Raw genomic sequence first — 15,897 nt, forward strand, 5'->3', positions numbered from 1 at the left:
AGAAGAAGAGTGAGGATGAGAAGGGAGCTCAAAGAGGAGAAGAAGGAGGTAGAGGAAGAGGTAGAGAAGGACTTAAAGAGTTGATAGAACCTGACCAAAGCCGAGGACCAAATTTGACTCAAGAAATCCATGCAACACTTATTGACCAACCATGGACTGATGGAAGCAGGTCACGCCGTTCTCACTCCCCCTTCCTGAATCCAAGGGAAGAGATTTTTTTTCAGCATGGCGGTGGAAGGTACACGACCTGCTAGGAGGTTCAGTTTGTGCCAAAAATATGGAAAATATGTTTTGGCGTCCACTGTCTACGTCTGCTGAAGGAGTTTATTGAACATTGGATCATGTCTATGTACTACTGAGCATGCAAAGACAAATGCAAAGTTTTAAACATAAAGCATGAACCGATCAACTCTTGAGCAGACATAGACGATGGACCAAAGACGTACACAGTGGATTTACTTACAGCATTTGTTTTGCTCTTTTTCCAGGTTAAACTATATGTATTTCATGCAGTAATTTGTATTTGTCCATAGATTCTGTTGGTGTCGTTGATTTCATTGTTGCTTGATTACTGTGATTATGGTAAGGAATATTTCTTGAACTGAAATAAATTCTTGAAATATTCCGTCTGCAGCATCAGTGTTGTGCCGTGCATAGTATGTTCATAGTTGGCCTATTTGTATACATTCTCCCTTTATCTCAAACTAGTCATAAATTGGTCTGTTTATTTTGTTTTTGGTTCCTTTACATGAACAATGTCTGGTCCAATATGCAGCACATGCTATTTCCTAAATTCGTTTTTTTTTTACAGTTGGGTTGGTTAAATGAAAACTAATGGCCTTTTCACAAATAGGTGTATATGTTTGACTGAAGTGTGTCCTTTTGCAAACAAACTAGTCTAATTGTGATTATATTTTGAGAAATTATGTGTAAACAATTGGAAAAAAACTATAAATGCTGTAAAGTGCAAACATCAACTCCAAATGTAAATGTTTTTCTAAATGTAAACATAGATGTGATACATAAATGTGAATCTTAAATCGAAATAATGAAGTTTACTAGTTGTAATAATCTACTTATTGAAATCTATACCTTTGGTTTATCTTATTTCTATGGATAATTTGCAGATTACTATCAGTAAAGCTTCCGGAAGTTGATGGTCAGTTTTAGTTTCGTTTGATGAATCAGGGAATTCCGAATCGAAACTTAAGAAGCTGAAACTGATCAGAGGTTCGAGCGCGGGCGCGCGCGTGCATGTATGGAAGCGCAGAACGCGGAGGTTCAGCGTCGCAGACGTTTCTTGAATGTTTTGATCGGATCAGCTGATTGATTCGCGGCGATGGAGACTGGAAACTTCGTGTCCGAGTTGCACGAGTTCGCACAGAAAGAGCGGCGCGCGCTGACTTTTGAGGCCGTTAACCAGGAGGGAGAGGATCACAACAAAATGTGAGTTTGAGGTTTATTTATTATGGAGACGTCTGGATCATCGACCAGAAATGTTTACTTCCAGTCAAATATATGATCTTGATTGGTCCACAATTATGTTTGATTTTTTTTTATTATTATTTTTGTAAATACAAGTATTGAGGCCCAAGTTTCCTGATAAAAGTCAGTTACCTTTGAATACTTATATTATAAGTCAGGCACTATACTTAAAGTTTACTTTTATATACTATCTTTATATCGTAAACTTAAAGTGTTCCCAATCTTTTTCAGGCCTGTCTAATGTCGGACAATAATTTCACGAACCGATCTGAACAGGGCCGAAGTTACGCTTCCGGTTTCTGAAAAGTATATTTTTCAAAATAAAATGCTTCCACCTGACATTTACTTTAGGGAGGTAACGATGAATCAATCAATCAATCAATCAATCAATCAATCAATCAATCAATCAATCAATCAATCAATCTGTCTGAAATAAGGATACCATTACAAATACGTCACAAAAAAACATTTCAAATAGAAATAAATCATTAATTGACATTGGAAAATACCATTTGGATTGAGTCATTATGTAGGTAGCGGACAACACTGATCTGTCTATTATTCAGGTCCATTGTGTGGAAACACTTTAAATTTAGCAAAGAACACAACAATTTATTCAATGAAACGCTGCACCACAGCCTGTTGTGAACTTTCTAGTCTTTTTTATTTTATTAATTTTTTAGCCAAAGGGCTATTTTTCTTATCTGCAGTCCCTGGGTAGATTTTATCACCCTAAAAGTTCAAGTCTTATACTTTGAAATCTCCTCCACAGATTCACTCAGAGAGTCGTCCTCGATGGGACACCGTACCCGAACGGTGTCGGGAAAACCAAGAAGGATGCCAAGCAGAGAGCGGCTTATGAAGCCCTGAAATGTTTGTTTAAGGATAAGTACCAGGACTCGGTAAGTTTCCTCTTTACTGAACCCGTGCGTGACATGAAGTCCTCTCAGTTTGGAGAATGAGAAAAAACATCAACTGTTCAGGATGGGACCACTGAAAAGCTCATTTTTATCAGTCAAATAACTCGAGGTTATAGACCCATCTGCACTAAATCCCTTATAACCCACAGAGGAAACAGCTCATTGCTCCACATTTACTCATCTGCAACATTATCTTACAAAAGTACAAAAAAGAGAAAACATTAAACTAGATAATTAGTTGAGAAAAGTCTCCAAACGATGACTGTGTGGCCTCATATGTCATTTAAAACCGTATTTGTAGGGAGTTACTTTTAATTGTTAGACCTCCAGTTTTTGGAAAAAAAGTCTGAAGGCTGTTTTCCAACTCTGAGTCTTTAAATCTCAACTGCAGGACATTTTTTTAAATGCTTCTGCTTGCAAGAATGAATGTCTCCCTTCCTGCAGAGAATGAACTGACCCTGAACTTGGCACCTGATTTCCTCCCTAATTCTCCAAAATGAGAACGTTCTGTCTGCTGTGGTTGTGCCTCAAACCGCTTTTAGAAATGTCCCAACAATTATTAAAACAATTATTCTATGTAAACCTGTTCTGTCTCTTGGCAGACGGAACTGCTGGCCACACCTAAACAGACCAGCATCAACTACATCTGCTGGCTGAACCAGTACGGTCAGAGGAGCAGCCAGGATGTGAAGCCAGAGGAGACTAAAAGAGCTGGAGAATTGTTAGTATGTGAGCTCTTTCCCTTTATCACTGCATCCTAAAATTCACCAAGCACATTTTCTGATGCCTTTAGCTGGTGTGGGTTTTTGATCGGTGACACAAAATACCCAGAGGCCTCTGGTCCAACCAAGAGGGAAGCCAAGGAGAACGCAGCTATGCTGGTGTATGATATTCTGAATGGGAATGAAGCTACGGAGGTGAGAAGTGGAAGAGATTGAAAGTGTCTGTATGGCCTCTTGTGTCCGTCTCTAAACTCTCCCGTCTTGTTCCAAAGGCTGCAGACGGTCAGCAGAGTGAGAAGTTAAACCAAAGTTTGGATGAAAGTTGGTGAGTAAGTCATATGGTGGGTTTTCACTGTGGAGGAAGAGCTGCATGTTTATCACTGGATCTGTTTCCGTCTGAGCTCCGTGGACTCGGAGCTCCCAGACAGAAATTTCATTGGACGTCTCAACGACTTCTGTCAAAAGTACAAACGCCTTCATTCTTACATTCTGGGGAACAAATGCGGTGCTCCTCATGCCCTAAAGTGAGTATGAGCCTCTTGGAAAGCGTCTGCTGTCTAAAACCTCATGACTGTAGCACATTAATATGTATTTTTATGGGTTTTTTTTAGATTTTCATACAAAGTAATGATTGATGGCCAGGAATACCCTACAGGTGAAGGTAACACTGCAAAGGAGGCCAAACAAAACGCCGCCAGAATGGCTTTGTCTGCTCTCCAGGGGCAGTCTGACTGGGACAGTAAGGTGACCGACTCGTCCTCCTTGACGTCGTCAGACGATGCTTCCGTATCTCCACCGTCCTTGATCCTGATGCTTTTTATGCATTTATCCTGCATTTCAGATGTCTGTCAAGTCAAGCGGATCTGAAGATGAGGCAACAACGTAAATAGGAAAACTAATTAGGCAAAGACAACCCAAAAAATGGAGTGTCGCAGTATTTATGGGTGTTTCTATTATTTATAATTTTTAGGTCTTTAAATGAGCCGTCTCCAGAAAAGATGCAAAACACTGAAAGTGACTCAATAATATTTGCTGATTCATCAAATGACTCCAAAGCTCAGGTGTGTTTCTTCATCCTCATATCAACAAAAAGCAGTTGGTGGAATTCTTTACATGGTCTCTAAGTAATATTTGAAAACCAGAAACCTGTTTCACAGTCTGGATCTTTCTGCTGTTCTTGCCCACATGGGCCGCAGAAAGTTTACAATCCATCTTTTGTTGAAGTCTTTCAGTCCAGAGTTTAGAGTCAGCCTTATGCTGTGTTCACACCAGGCTCAGAATCGGGCCCTCAGGGGACCACTTTCAATAGAAAGTTTATGTAAACGCAAATCAGATCAAGCTTTATTTCTAAAGAACTTTTACAACACAGGTCACTCAGAGTGCTTTGCATAAAAATATAATCAATTTAAAAAAAAAAATGACAAGACAAACAAATGTGAAGGTGAGACGCAGCCGTGTCGTACAGATTTTTCTGTGGCGTGGCTGCCAGTACACACCATTACCGGGACATTCATACACATTCACACACCAGTGGAGCAACACTGGAGGCCATGTGAGGGTGAAGAGTTTTGTTTAAGGACACAACCACAGTTGACTGGGGGGTGCGGGGATTGAACCACCGACCTTTCGATGGTTGCCCGACCAGCTCAAGCACCTCAGCCACTGCCACCCTTACTTCATAACATGTGTCTTTGTGAACCAGTCCTATGGAGAATTTGTTGTTTGAACCCTATAAATCTTTTGTTACCCCTCATTTTAGGAGAACGTTGGAACCAAAAAAGTAGGAAATAGAAATGTCTCCAAGTCAAGGTATGAAACTGGAACAGATCTGCTGGCTTGTTCCTCATTGCTCCTTTGACCTCTTTACTAAAACAGTTGGAATCACCTCTGCAGATTTGAACGAGAGTACGATATCTTGGGTCGAATTGGCAAAGGAGGCTTTGGTCGTGTTTACAAAGTACGAAATCGTTTGATAAACAGGGAATACGCAGTAAAAATAGTTTCTGGAACAGAGTAAGTCTAAGCTTTCCACTCGAATATTTCAATGTGCACCAAAAAGAAAATTTTGATGGTTTTTTGTTCAATTCTTTGAGCAGAAAGGCTAAACAAGAGGCTTCGACTCTGGCAAAACTCCAGCATGATAATATAGTTCGTTATTACATTGCCTGGATGGAGGACTCACGATATCTAGACGATGTCAGTCAAACCACCACTGAGTGAGTCTCATCGTCCTGGATGAAAAAGTTCTTGTTTTCTACCGACAAATGAGATAAATCCATTTCCTGCTTTGTAGCTCTTCAAGCATCTTGTGTGAGGAGTTCCTCTATATTCAGATGGAATTGTGCCGCTCTGAAACACTTAAAGACTGGATTAAAGACAAGAACCGTAAGGATCTGCAGGCCTATCAGAGAAGAGGGGAAAGTCTCCCTATAGCTCTACAAATCATCAGTGGAGTGGAATACATTCATAGCAACGGTCTTATTCACAGAGACCTTAAGGTGAGTTCAGTTCAGCTCATAGAGGGATCTGAATGACAGAGATCTTTTCTACTGTCTTATTGTTGTGATACATTATGGAATAACATCTGTCCATCTATGTTCTGAGTTTTTATTGTTCTGGTTACTAACTGATTTTGGCCAGTGCAATGATATGGAACATTAAGGCTGTAAGACCGGAATTTCTATTTTTGGTGTCCAATATTACTTTTTAATGGACATTCTGCAGCCAATCAGAATTGAGTATTTACCTGGACCAAAGTATAAGGGATCACCAGTTGTCCATCATTATCAGGACATTTAACTTGTTTCATTGCTTCTGTTATGTTGTCACAGTGGCTACCAAAACAAAAAATGGTTCTATTCCCGGTTTCTTCTCCAAACGTAAAGTTCAAAGGTCACTTCAGGCTAATCTGTCAGTTTGATCTGATTGGGTTTTAATGGCTGCATTTGCACATAAATCCACAGCCAGCAAATATTATGTTTGGAATGGACAACAAGGTGAAGATCGGAGACTTTGGGTTGGTCACCACGGAGGCGGTTGATGATGAAAAGAGGATGGCGAGATCCAAGACAGGAACCAAAGTATACATGGCTCCTGAGCAAGTGAGATCTTTTTTTTTCCTATTTTCTCTGAAGATGCATATTTACAGACGACTTTATCTCACTGCTGTGTAATTTTAAACCAACACTTTCAAAGGAGATTCCAGCATTCAGACAGTTTTTATCTAAATTCTCTTGAATTTTGTGTTCTGAATAAAAGTTCACCACCTGATCTTTTGGTTGTTACAGACGAGTGGGAACTATGGACAGAAAGTGGATATGTTTGCTTTGGGGCTGATCTTCTTTGAGCTTCTCTGGAAGCTCTGGACCGGCCATGAAAGAGTCCAGGTGAGTCGCCTCAAACATGAACGCCGACAGCTTCTAAACCTGCAGCAAGGAGGACGTTTCTACAAATGCTTTCACAAAAGCCCAGCACATGTTTGTGAATGCAGGATATGCGGTTGACTGATTGTTTTGGACTAAGTGTTAATGTACCACCACTTCTGCTTTATAATGTGGATTAATGGATGCAAAATAGTTTATGAGACAACAGTAATTAGTGTCAAAAACAGAAATGAAGCATCTCGCTACTGATTTCAAAATAAAATCATGGATGGATTACAACATCTTTGAACCTAGAGAAAACCAGTTTGATGTTTATTTGGAAACTACAATGCCAACACCAAGCTCTCTATTAAAATGAATAATGTCCTAATTGAAAGTGTTACAGAAATCAATTTCTTGGGGTTTTAATCTATGACAACCGTAAGTTGGAAGCCTCACATCAGACACATACAAACTAAAGCCTCAAGAACTATTTCAATTATAAATAAATCTAAACATATATTAGAATACAACAGTAGATATTTATTATACTGATCTTTAATATTACCATATTTCACCTACTGTATAGAAATTTGGGGGAATAATTATCAGAGTTCACTACATCCTCTCTTTGTACTTCAGAATTTTACATAAAGCTGGATATCTTTACCACACAAGCTATTTATTTGATCAATCTAGACTTTCAAAACTGTACGACCTTGTGGATTTTTACACCAACAACTTCTATACAGAGCCAGTTGGAAATCGTTACCATTCAATATCCAGAAACAGTTCTTAGAAAATGAAGGAGGAACAGACTGAGGGAATGTAGGAAGTTCAAGATCAAACTGATAAAAACCACAAAGAAACGTTTCTGTGTGTCTATGTGTCAGTGTGTGAAATAATCAAAGCTCTTTTAATTACAGCCAATGAGTTTTACATTGGAATGTGCAATAATGATGACTGAAAGGTTTGAATTACAACCAATAAGGTATTGATTTTTTTCTTTACCTGATCTAAAATGTGTAGCAATAATTACTGGTTTAATGTGATCATGTGTTCTAATAATAATCAGTGATTATTACATATCAGCTACTGTTTACTGAAATCATGAATGAATGTTTTCTGCAGATAATCAATCATTACTAGGCACTGGAATTTGTGGCAGCTGTTGGAGAGGAGGGTAACAAAAAAACAATCTATCTGATCAGAACCTGGATTATAAAAACTATGTAAAACTATAAAAATCTGTGGGGGTGGAATTATATAAGATCGCTTGCTCCCAATCCTTTTCAAGCAATAAATCAAGCTCTACTTGACTTTAGTTAAGGATCACTATATTTAATTGAGCATATATTGTTTGTTTGTTTGTTTTATCCATGCATTTCATCATTTCTGTAATGAGTTTGATAAATCCATGTGATTTATTTATTTTATTTTATTGACTTTAATTAATGATCGAACTAAAAAAATCTAAATAAAACAAATCCCTCCTGTTTATTTATTATTAATGGTAGACATAAAGTGTTATCTAGCTTAAAAATTTAAGCTCTTATTTTTCTTTTGTTTTGCACCAGATTTGGGAAAATGCAAGAAGGAAGAAATTTCCCGCTCAGTTTTTAGAAACTTTTCCTGAGGAGGTGAGTTACAGTATTCCTAAAATAACCCCCAGAGAAAACCATTTGTGTCCTTTGGGGCTTTAGTTTACAATCTTTTTCCACCTTCTTGTTCTGCAGAGTTTAATTATTAAGTCCTTGCTGTGTGAAAAGCCAGACGACAGACTTGAAGCGACGGCAGTAAAGGCTGAGCTGGAAAAGTTTGTGCAAAACTTAGAATCCGCCAAGGAGCTGGAGAAGAATCACACCGTCTGATTCTGCAGAGGCAAACGTTCTTTACTGAACTCACATTAAGGTTATGTCCAAATTCCTTCACTACTTACAAATCAGTACGATTTATAGGACATTTTGCCATGTTGTCGAATCCACGGTACCCTGGAAATTTCCCAGAAGTCTTTGTGAAAAACCAGTGTGCATCGATGCTCACTAGATCGGAGAATATAGACCCCAATAAATTGCATTTGAACGATTTTAAAGTGAAAGAAAATGCATTTGAATATATTTTCATCATCAGAACACGGTGCATTTATAAATAGTCTTCCTAAAATGTTCATACTTATTAGGTCTTTACTTTGGGAAATCTGTAAAGTCATATTTGCCGTTTGAAAAAAAAGTATTGAGCACGGCGTCCAAACTGTTTTTGAACTCCAGGGCGCAGGATAGTCGCGTACTAATCCGTTTCTTAGTAGTTAGGGAATTTGGACGTGGCCTTGAACTTTAAAAAACCTATTTTCTATTTTTGTGACAACTATGGAATCATCCAGGATGAATGAGTATTTTAACAAAGGTGTCATATATTGTGCAATTGCCGATGGAGCGAGTTTAATGCTGCCATTCCCAATCCAGAGGTAAAACATGATTTTTAGAAGCACATTTTACAAAATCCTTAAGACCCACTCGGATCATCTTTTGATCTGTTTTCAAAGCAGTGGTCTTTAATTTATGATTATGCCAGTTTTAGCCAAAATAAAACACAAAAGTCATTTTCTAGGACATACTTTCTGCAGAGCGGCAGAATTATATTACAAATTAACCTTTGTGGGCGGAGCAAGTAAGGGTTAAAGGCTGACGAAGTGTGCGTTATTACTTTTTAACACACGCCGTGGAAGCCTGACCCTTCCGACGCAAATGATTATAGAGCTTTTTATGGAAAAGGATCGACGCATGGACTGAAATTATACCATGGTCACTTACAAAAGCAATACATATTAACCAGTTTTTGGTCTTTAATTCTTGTTTTTGTTTCCGATTTGGATCGCTTTTCTCACAAAAATCGGACTAATTGTTACGTGCGCCGCATCACGTAACAATTAGTTCCACCAGTTCAGAGAGAAAGTTCTCCTCTTACTGCTTGTTTTTGTCCAAATGATGAAGCAAATGTTGTTTTAAAGAAGCCGGCACAGTGATACAAAACATTTAAGCTAGGTGACCGGAACTTCTTTTTTCACCGTGCGGTTATCAGGTTTTAATGCACACCCAGCAGCCAATCAGAATCGAGTATTCAACCGGACCATGGCATAACACTCTTTATCCTCCATCATCAGAAAAATGCCACAAAAAAATGGAAAGGGGTGGGTTTTTTTTTGAAGCGGGTCTTTAGCACTTTTATATGAAATGTTATTTTCATTTTGCTTTGCTTTTACGCATGGTTTTTCCTTTTTGTTGAAGCGGAGTCTGCGCCTTACAATTTATGTTTGAATGCTTCAAAAGGAAGGTGTTTTTCTTTTTAAAAATAAATGTGTGTGGTCTCCTGAGATCATCCCCCTTTCAGCTAAACGTTTAAAGCGGTTTGAAATGGAAGGTTTTTCAGTGCCTTCACAAGGATGACTTTGAAAAAAAATCTGTAATAATGTTAAAAAAAGGATATTTGCTGATGTTTTGATATGCAGAAGTGACTTTTGGTGAGGCAAAGGGCCGCTGCACGGTAGTCTAACCACAGTCCCTGCATGGTTCAAATACTGCCGTATGTGATGTCTATACCTTTACCGTGACATTTCAAAACATTCCAGCAAGTTTTCTCTTTTCAGTTGTTTCTCTGAATGTAATCTCGGTACGGAGTAACTAAAGTGAAACAATAAAGTACTCTAAACTGTTGTATTTCTCTATGTGTATGTATTGGTTTTAAAATCCTTTTACTGGCTGCAGTTATTTTTTACAACAAAATTTTAATTATAACACATCTCTTTATATCTTTTTTTTTCAAGTAATTGACACCTTAAACATTTCTTCTTATTTCTCTAACTCTTGAAATGTTAACTTTTGATAAATCTTTTTGTTTGGGTCGGTCAGAGTTTCTAAAACTATTTTTTTTATTGTGCAACTACAGGTTTGGACTTGTTGAAGTCTTTCAGGAGATTCTGTCCTCATCTCCTTTTGTGCTTTTATATGTCATTGTTGGAGGAATTACCTTTAGTTTTTCTTTTACTTAAGGGTTCAATGATTCTGTCTTTCGTTATTTTTTTTCCATTTTATAACAGATGAATGTCCATGTCTGGACCTGCTGGAAGGTTTTTCCTCCTCCCCCAGGACGGACAGGCGTTGTCCCAGAACTCTTACAGAAGAATTAACGTATCTAACTCTACAACTACATGTTTAAATAGTCCAGCAGACGAGCTTCATCCACCAAACTACTGAAATGTTAAAAGTTTGAATTCAGATTTTAGCTGAAAGTATTTTGAAGCAGTGACGTGCGGTCAGATGAGTCATTTTGATCAAAAAGTACATTAAGTAAATATTATTTTCCGCTGATCCGTGTTGGAGATACATTTTAAGTTGGCTCGACACGTTTTCCACAGTTTCTGAGGTTAAAATCGCCGAATTTTGCGTCTTGCGCGATCAGATTTGGAGCCTGGGGCTCCCGAGCGCTTTGCGTCATGTCTGACTGTTGGACTCAATTTGTATTAAGTCGCTCAGAGTGCTCAGCAAAATCAAAGATGAGAAAAAAGCGAGATTTGACACAACGCATGTGAATACAAGTGTTTTACAAATGCAAAAAAGTTTTTGAAAGGAAATAAAAAAATTTGGAAAGCAAACAAAAAGAAAGAAAGAAAACAAAATAAAAAAGAATTCAAAAGCAAATTTTTAATATTTTCATTTACTTAGAAAGTTTTGTGTGCAACGTAGTGGCAGAAATATCACTTTAACCCTTGTGCTATCTTAGATGACCCCACCCTTACTTTGACGTGTTATTCCTAACATGACAAAGGTGGATAAAGGTGGAAAGATTTCATGTAATCCATGGACACCAGTGAAGATCACAAATCATTGAAGAACAAAGGTTCAGAGCACTGTCTAGTGGGTCTAGATGACCCAACTCCCAATGTTAAAGTGCCTAGGATAGCACAAGGGTTAAACAGTGATGTGCGGTCAGAGCGCGTGGAACAGGCTGGCGGTGTTGCGAGCCTCGCCAGCAGGGGGCAGACGTGAGCTGACAGCTGCTTTGTAGCTACACTCGTGGCGTAGAAACAGAACAGACCCAGGAAGTCTTTCTCAATTGAGAGGAAGACTTTTCCAACAGATCATGGAGCTTTTTGTGGAGAAGGATGGACGCATGGACTCAAAAAGTAAGGTCAAACATGGTTTTCCATTTTTTTTAAAATAACATGGGAGTAAGACATGTAAAAAAATGTGAGTATTTAAAAAACTAAATTTTAGGCCTAAAAGAATTATTTTTATGATAATTTTCACAGACAACATTTGATAACACTGATTAAAAGCACCAGAACTTGAAGCTGGAAAAACACCAGAAATAGTTACTGAGGGTCAAAGTGAAATGTGTGCTGAACACATCTGTATACTTTAATTTGTTTACAGTATATATGAATAATTTATACACAAGAAGAGTGTTCTATCCATATCTAAATAAGAAATAATCTCTATAGGACAAACATGCTCTTGTGTGTATCTTATATGCTGTTAGCTGCTGCTGTGGTGAAATATTCAGGTCTCGTAACTCCAGAGGAGTCGGTGCCTCACCAGCCATCAGCCTCACCGCATGTCCCTGTTTTGAAGTTATGAGCAGAATGGTTTTGAAAGATTATATACATGTTCAATTCAATTCAATTTTATTTGCATAGCCCAAAATCACAACAACAGTCGTCTCGATGGGCTTCGAAGTAAAACATGAACTCAAAAGGATAACAAATATAAAGAGTTCAATAGGAAAATACTAAAATGAACCAACAAACTGACTAAACTATACTGGCATCCCTGCCCTTAGCCCCCCCTTCGCAAATACACAATACATGTACATGACTACATACACATTATGTATTCAAACAATATTTCTAACACCTTTACAGTGAACAGAGTCTTCAGAACAAAAGCTCAATCCTTTGATTCCAGAAGAGCTGCAAGTTTTCCTTTCTGCAGAGCTTGTTTTGTCCACCAGGCGGCGCCGTTGGTCTTCAGACAGTTGCCACAGGTTTTTCTCACACTTTGAGGAATGAACTGACATGTGACTGAGCTTCATGCTTCATCATTAGCAGTGGCGTTGTGGATCCCACACATCACCTGGGTGCGTTTTTAGAGTATTTTCGGAAAGCATCTCCGATGAAGAAGCTCGCTGCTTTTCGTCTGGCGCTCTGCGGCTGTCGTTCTTCCGTGAGCAGGGATGGATTGAGGCCACTTCCTCTGAGAGCAGTGTGGGCACTGAAGCAGAGCTGGCCAGTGGCAGGAAGGAGCGAAGTGGACTGACGAGCCAGACTGTCTGCCCACAGTCCCTGAGGCCCCTGATGACTCTGCAAGCAGCTGCTTTGTTTTGCTGCGTAAAAGTCAGAAGGAGAGTTGAGATGAAACCTGATCTCGTGTTGCCGTCCTCCTTGCTAAACGTAAACACGTATTTTAGCTCTAAAGCCATTTTAACCTCTGCTTTACTCCAGCTAACTGGAGCGTGACGACTCGCCGCAGGGCCCTCTTGGCTTTTACTCTGGACTTTCCACCTCTGGAGAACCGCATCCTGCAACCGTCCACTGAAGGAACGTGGGGTTCTTTAAAGGCCAACAACTTTCAGAACTATACTTTTTATGTAATAATCATTTTATTTTGAAGTTTCTTTGTTTTTTTTACCGTAAAACTTTGAGGAGCACACCTGATCACCTGCTCCCCTTCATGCTCCTTCCATTTTTAAATCCAGATTGTGCTCATTGATGTTGCTACTACTAATATTTATATCCATTGCGGCTTGCAGCTCTGAAACGCCCGCCTGCCGTCCCCTGAGAGCAGCTTGACACAAGTGATGTTACACATCACAAGACGGTTTTCTCTGCTTTGCTGCTGCTGATCGTCTGCTGCACAGAATTCTCTGGGTTCTGTTCTGTATCCCTGCTCTCTGTTCTGTCATTTGCCTGTAAAACAGCTGTAAATTTTTACAATCAGAATAAACATCCTTTTCTTTTTTTGGTCACATTTTTAACAAAGTTCCAGGTCAAAGAATCTTCCCTTTAAGACACGAGGAGCTTTGAGGGTCCAAAAGCAACCGAAAGTTTAGCAAAACAAGGGAATCAACCTGAACTTTCCTTCTGAACCTTCGTGGCGACATTGAACATTGAGGTCAAATCCGTTTGCTTCTTGCCGACAGGTTCAGCAGACGGTGGTGAAAGTCAAAGGAACGATGGCAGACTGGCCTGCTGAATCATTTAAAAAGCCGAGTCTGGGCTGGAGCCGCTCATGGCAGAGAAGCAGGAGGATCCTCTAAAAGCCTCTGCAGTCACTCTTTACTCCCTCAAAGACAGTGACACCTCCTGACAGGCTGCAGGGACAGCCTCGTGGGGCCCGGTGAACGAGGATCTGTGGTGGATTTCAGAGTCTTTCTTTATTCAAATCGCTGTGAATCAGGAGCGGATGAAAAAATGCAGTTGGAAAAAGCTGTGACGGGGCTACAGTCAGCGGGCCACAAGCTCCCTGCTCTGCCCCAATCTGATGCATTTACCTGCAGACAAACGGATCCATGAACGTCTTAATCATGGATTAATGGAGTAATGTTAGATTGAGGGTGTGAGGGACTGTAAGCTAGCGGGATAGACTGTAAACAGAGGGATGATGGGAAGTGTGAGCAGGCTTAAACCATGCCAACGGTCCCGCCCACATCTTAGAGGTTAATTTCTAATGAACTCCTGCTGCCCTGTAGAAACTGTTTTAGAAAACTACACAGGTTTTTTGATTTTGGGTAAAAACGTCATAATAATAATCAAAATACAACTAGGAATGCTTTGAAAATAGATCAAAAGATGATCGGAGTGGGGCTTTTAGCAGTGGTGACACTAGACTGGACTCATGGGTTTGCTGTGAAACTCATCTCTGTCATCTCTGTAGGAGCTAGTACGGGAGAGCTGCCATTTCATTAAAAATCTGTCAGTGGCCAGGCAATAAACATATGAGATTGTAAATGTTATTTTGTAGGTTTTGAAATTCTTTCAATTGAACTCCTCTTTTTGTTGTCTTTGTCTTTTCTTTATGCATCTTTGTCGTCTGCATGACAGAGAACAGTGTGTACAAATTGGGGGCTCGTCCGGGATTTATGCCCGGGATTTGTGTCCGGGATTTAGGTCTTTTCGCATGGTGTAACAGCTGTGTGAGGAGAACCTGATGATCGGTGTAGAATTGAAGGGATGAAGCTTGCAGCGTGTGCCATTTTAAACCCACCATGCGGAGACATACATCAGTTCCTCCCCCGGAATTTCATTAATGGCTTAATAAAGACTTTTGAAATGATTGAAATTTAAAAGTTTTTTTAAAAGTGTGATAATTTTCACAGCTGCACAGCTGTGTGAGTTTGAGAAAACAGGAAGAACCAATAGTTGTCATTTTTATGCCATGCTAACACCGCCTTCAGGAACACGTGTTCAGGCCACCACTTGCAATCAAAATTGCGCGTTTCCGGCAAAACTCTCTCGTTCACCCATTGCAACGCAAGCTTCTAAGTTTCTTTAGATGTGGGATCTGCAAACAAAACGCTCGGCCACTGAACGCGCGTTGAAAGTTAAATCAGTTGAACTCTGACCAGTCAGGAACTCGGACTTGGTAGTGACGTATGGTAGCGTTCTTTGCAAAACGCGGAAATACCAATAGAGCTGTGAAAGAAAACCACACCCCTTCAACATTTTGCACCAAGCCTCTTCCAACTGTGGGTACATGCGGCAGTTTTGGGTAGCGACAGTCCAGTGCGAGCACCGTCGGTTAAAAGCGCGCTCAGCGCGTCCTTGAATGCACATTACATGTCTGGTGTGTATGTAGCATAAAAGCTGTTGACGGTAAATGATCATGATGTGATCATGGATGAGCCTCATCCTACAGAGTAGGAGTCGAGAGGATGTTTGTAGATTGGTGTTTGCTACTCTTTCGGGTGAGTAGCGACCATGCAGGTACCAAGGCGCATGCAGGGGGATGAAAGCCTTGTGAAATCAGGACACGGACAAAAAGCCAGAAACGGAAAGACAGGGCCAAGGCTTGAACGGCGCCATGACAGGCAGACAGCCTTTGGAGCTGTTTTATTCAGCTGCCAGGAGCTTTTTAGGATTCGTTTTATCTACTCTGCCTTCCCGTCCACCCAAATGCCCACCCCCCCTGGATGCTGCTCCAGATGATTTGCGTCCAGTGAAGCTTCTCTTGAGCCAACACGTCTTCTAAAAGCAGACACGCTCTGCCTCCTTCTCTGAAATCCGCCTGTCTGTTTGCCGTTGCAGAGTCTTTTCTTTCCCTCTTTTCCTTTTTGCATTGAAGTGAAATGTTCCTTCGTGTTCTCTAAATAGGAATGTAACGCCTCTTGGTTTGCTCCATCAGCAGCAGAATGATC

The 15,897-nt window shown here is 39.9% G+C and overlaps 1 protein-coding gene across 3 annotated transcripts; it reads left to right on the top strand.

Moving 5' to 3' along the window:
* Positions 1-1,185: 1,185 nt before the first annotated feature.
* Positions 1,186-8,574, top strand: LOC100144382 (interferon-induced, double-stranded RNA-activated protein kinase). Of its 3 annotated transcripts, XM_020709755.2 has the most exons (18): positions 1,186-1,446; positions 2,258-2,387; positions 3,008-3,126; positions 3,199-3,322; positions 3,400-3,452; positions 3,529-3,651; positions 3,739-3,871; positions 3,969-4,009; positions 4,098-4,188; positions 4,887-4,936; positions 5,021-5,140; positions 5,224-5,343; positions 5,421-5,625; positions 6,091-6,228; positions 6,415-6,513; positions 7,416-7,480; positions 8,067-8,129; positions 8,226-8,342. In XM_020709755.2, the coding sequence occupies exons 1-17, from the start codon at positions 1,340-1,342 to the stop codon at positions 8,110-8,112; spliced, it is 1,764 nt and encodes a 587-aa protein (XP_020565414.1). In that variant the 5' UTR covers positions 1,186-1,339; the 3' UTR covers positions 8,113-8,129; positions 8,226-8,342. The 3 variants fall into 3 exon arrangements, with proteins under 3 accessions (XP_020565414.1, XP_020565415.1, XP_020565413.1); XM_020709756.2 differs by lacking the exons at positions 8,067-8,129; positions 8,226-8,342 and adding an exon at positions 7,621-7,873; XM_020709754.2 differs by lacking the exon at positions 7,416-7,480 and having other exon boundaries at positions 1,189-1,446; positions 8,226-8,574.
* Positions 8,575-15,897: the final 7,323 nt, after the last annotated feature.

The sequence above is a fragment of the Oryzias latipes genome, chromosome 15 (genome assembly GCF_002234675.1).
Source record: "Oryzias latipes chromosome 15, ASM223467v1".
NCBI lineage: Eukaryota > Metazoa > Chordata > Actinopteri > Beloniformes > Adrianichthyidae > Oryzias > Oryzias latipes.

Bases quoted from the DNA above. Each gene is read 5' to 3' on its own strand.
- LOC100144382 (XM_020709754.2), top strand. From the start codon at position 1,340: ATGGAGACTGGAAACTTCGTGTCCGAGTTGCACGAGTTCGCACAGAAA. The intron at 2,388-3,007 runs GTAAGTTTCCTC...GTCTCTTGGCAG, and splicing joins AGGATAAGTACCAGGACTCG to ACGGAACTGCTGGCCACACC. The intron at 3,652-3,738 runs GTGAGTATGAGC...GGTTTTTTTTAG, and splicing joins GGTGCTCCTCATGCCCTAAA to ATTTTCATACAAAGTAATGA.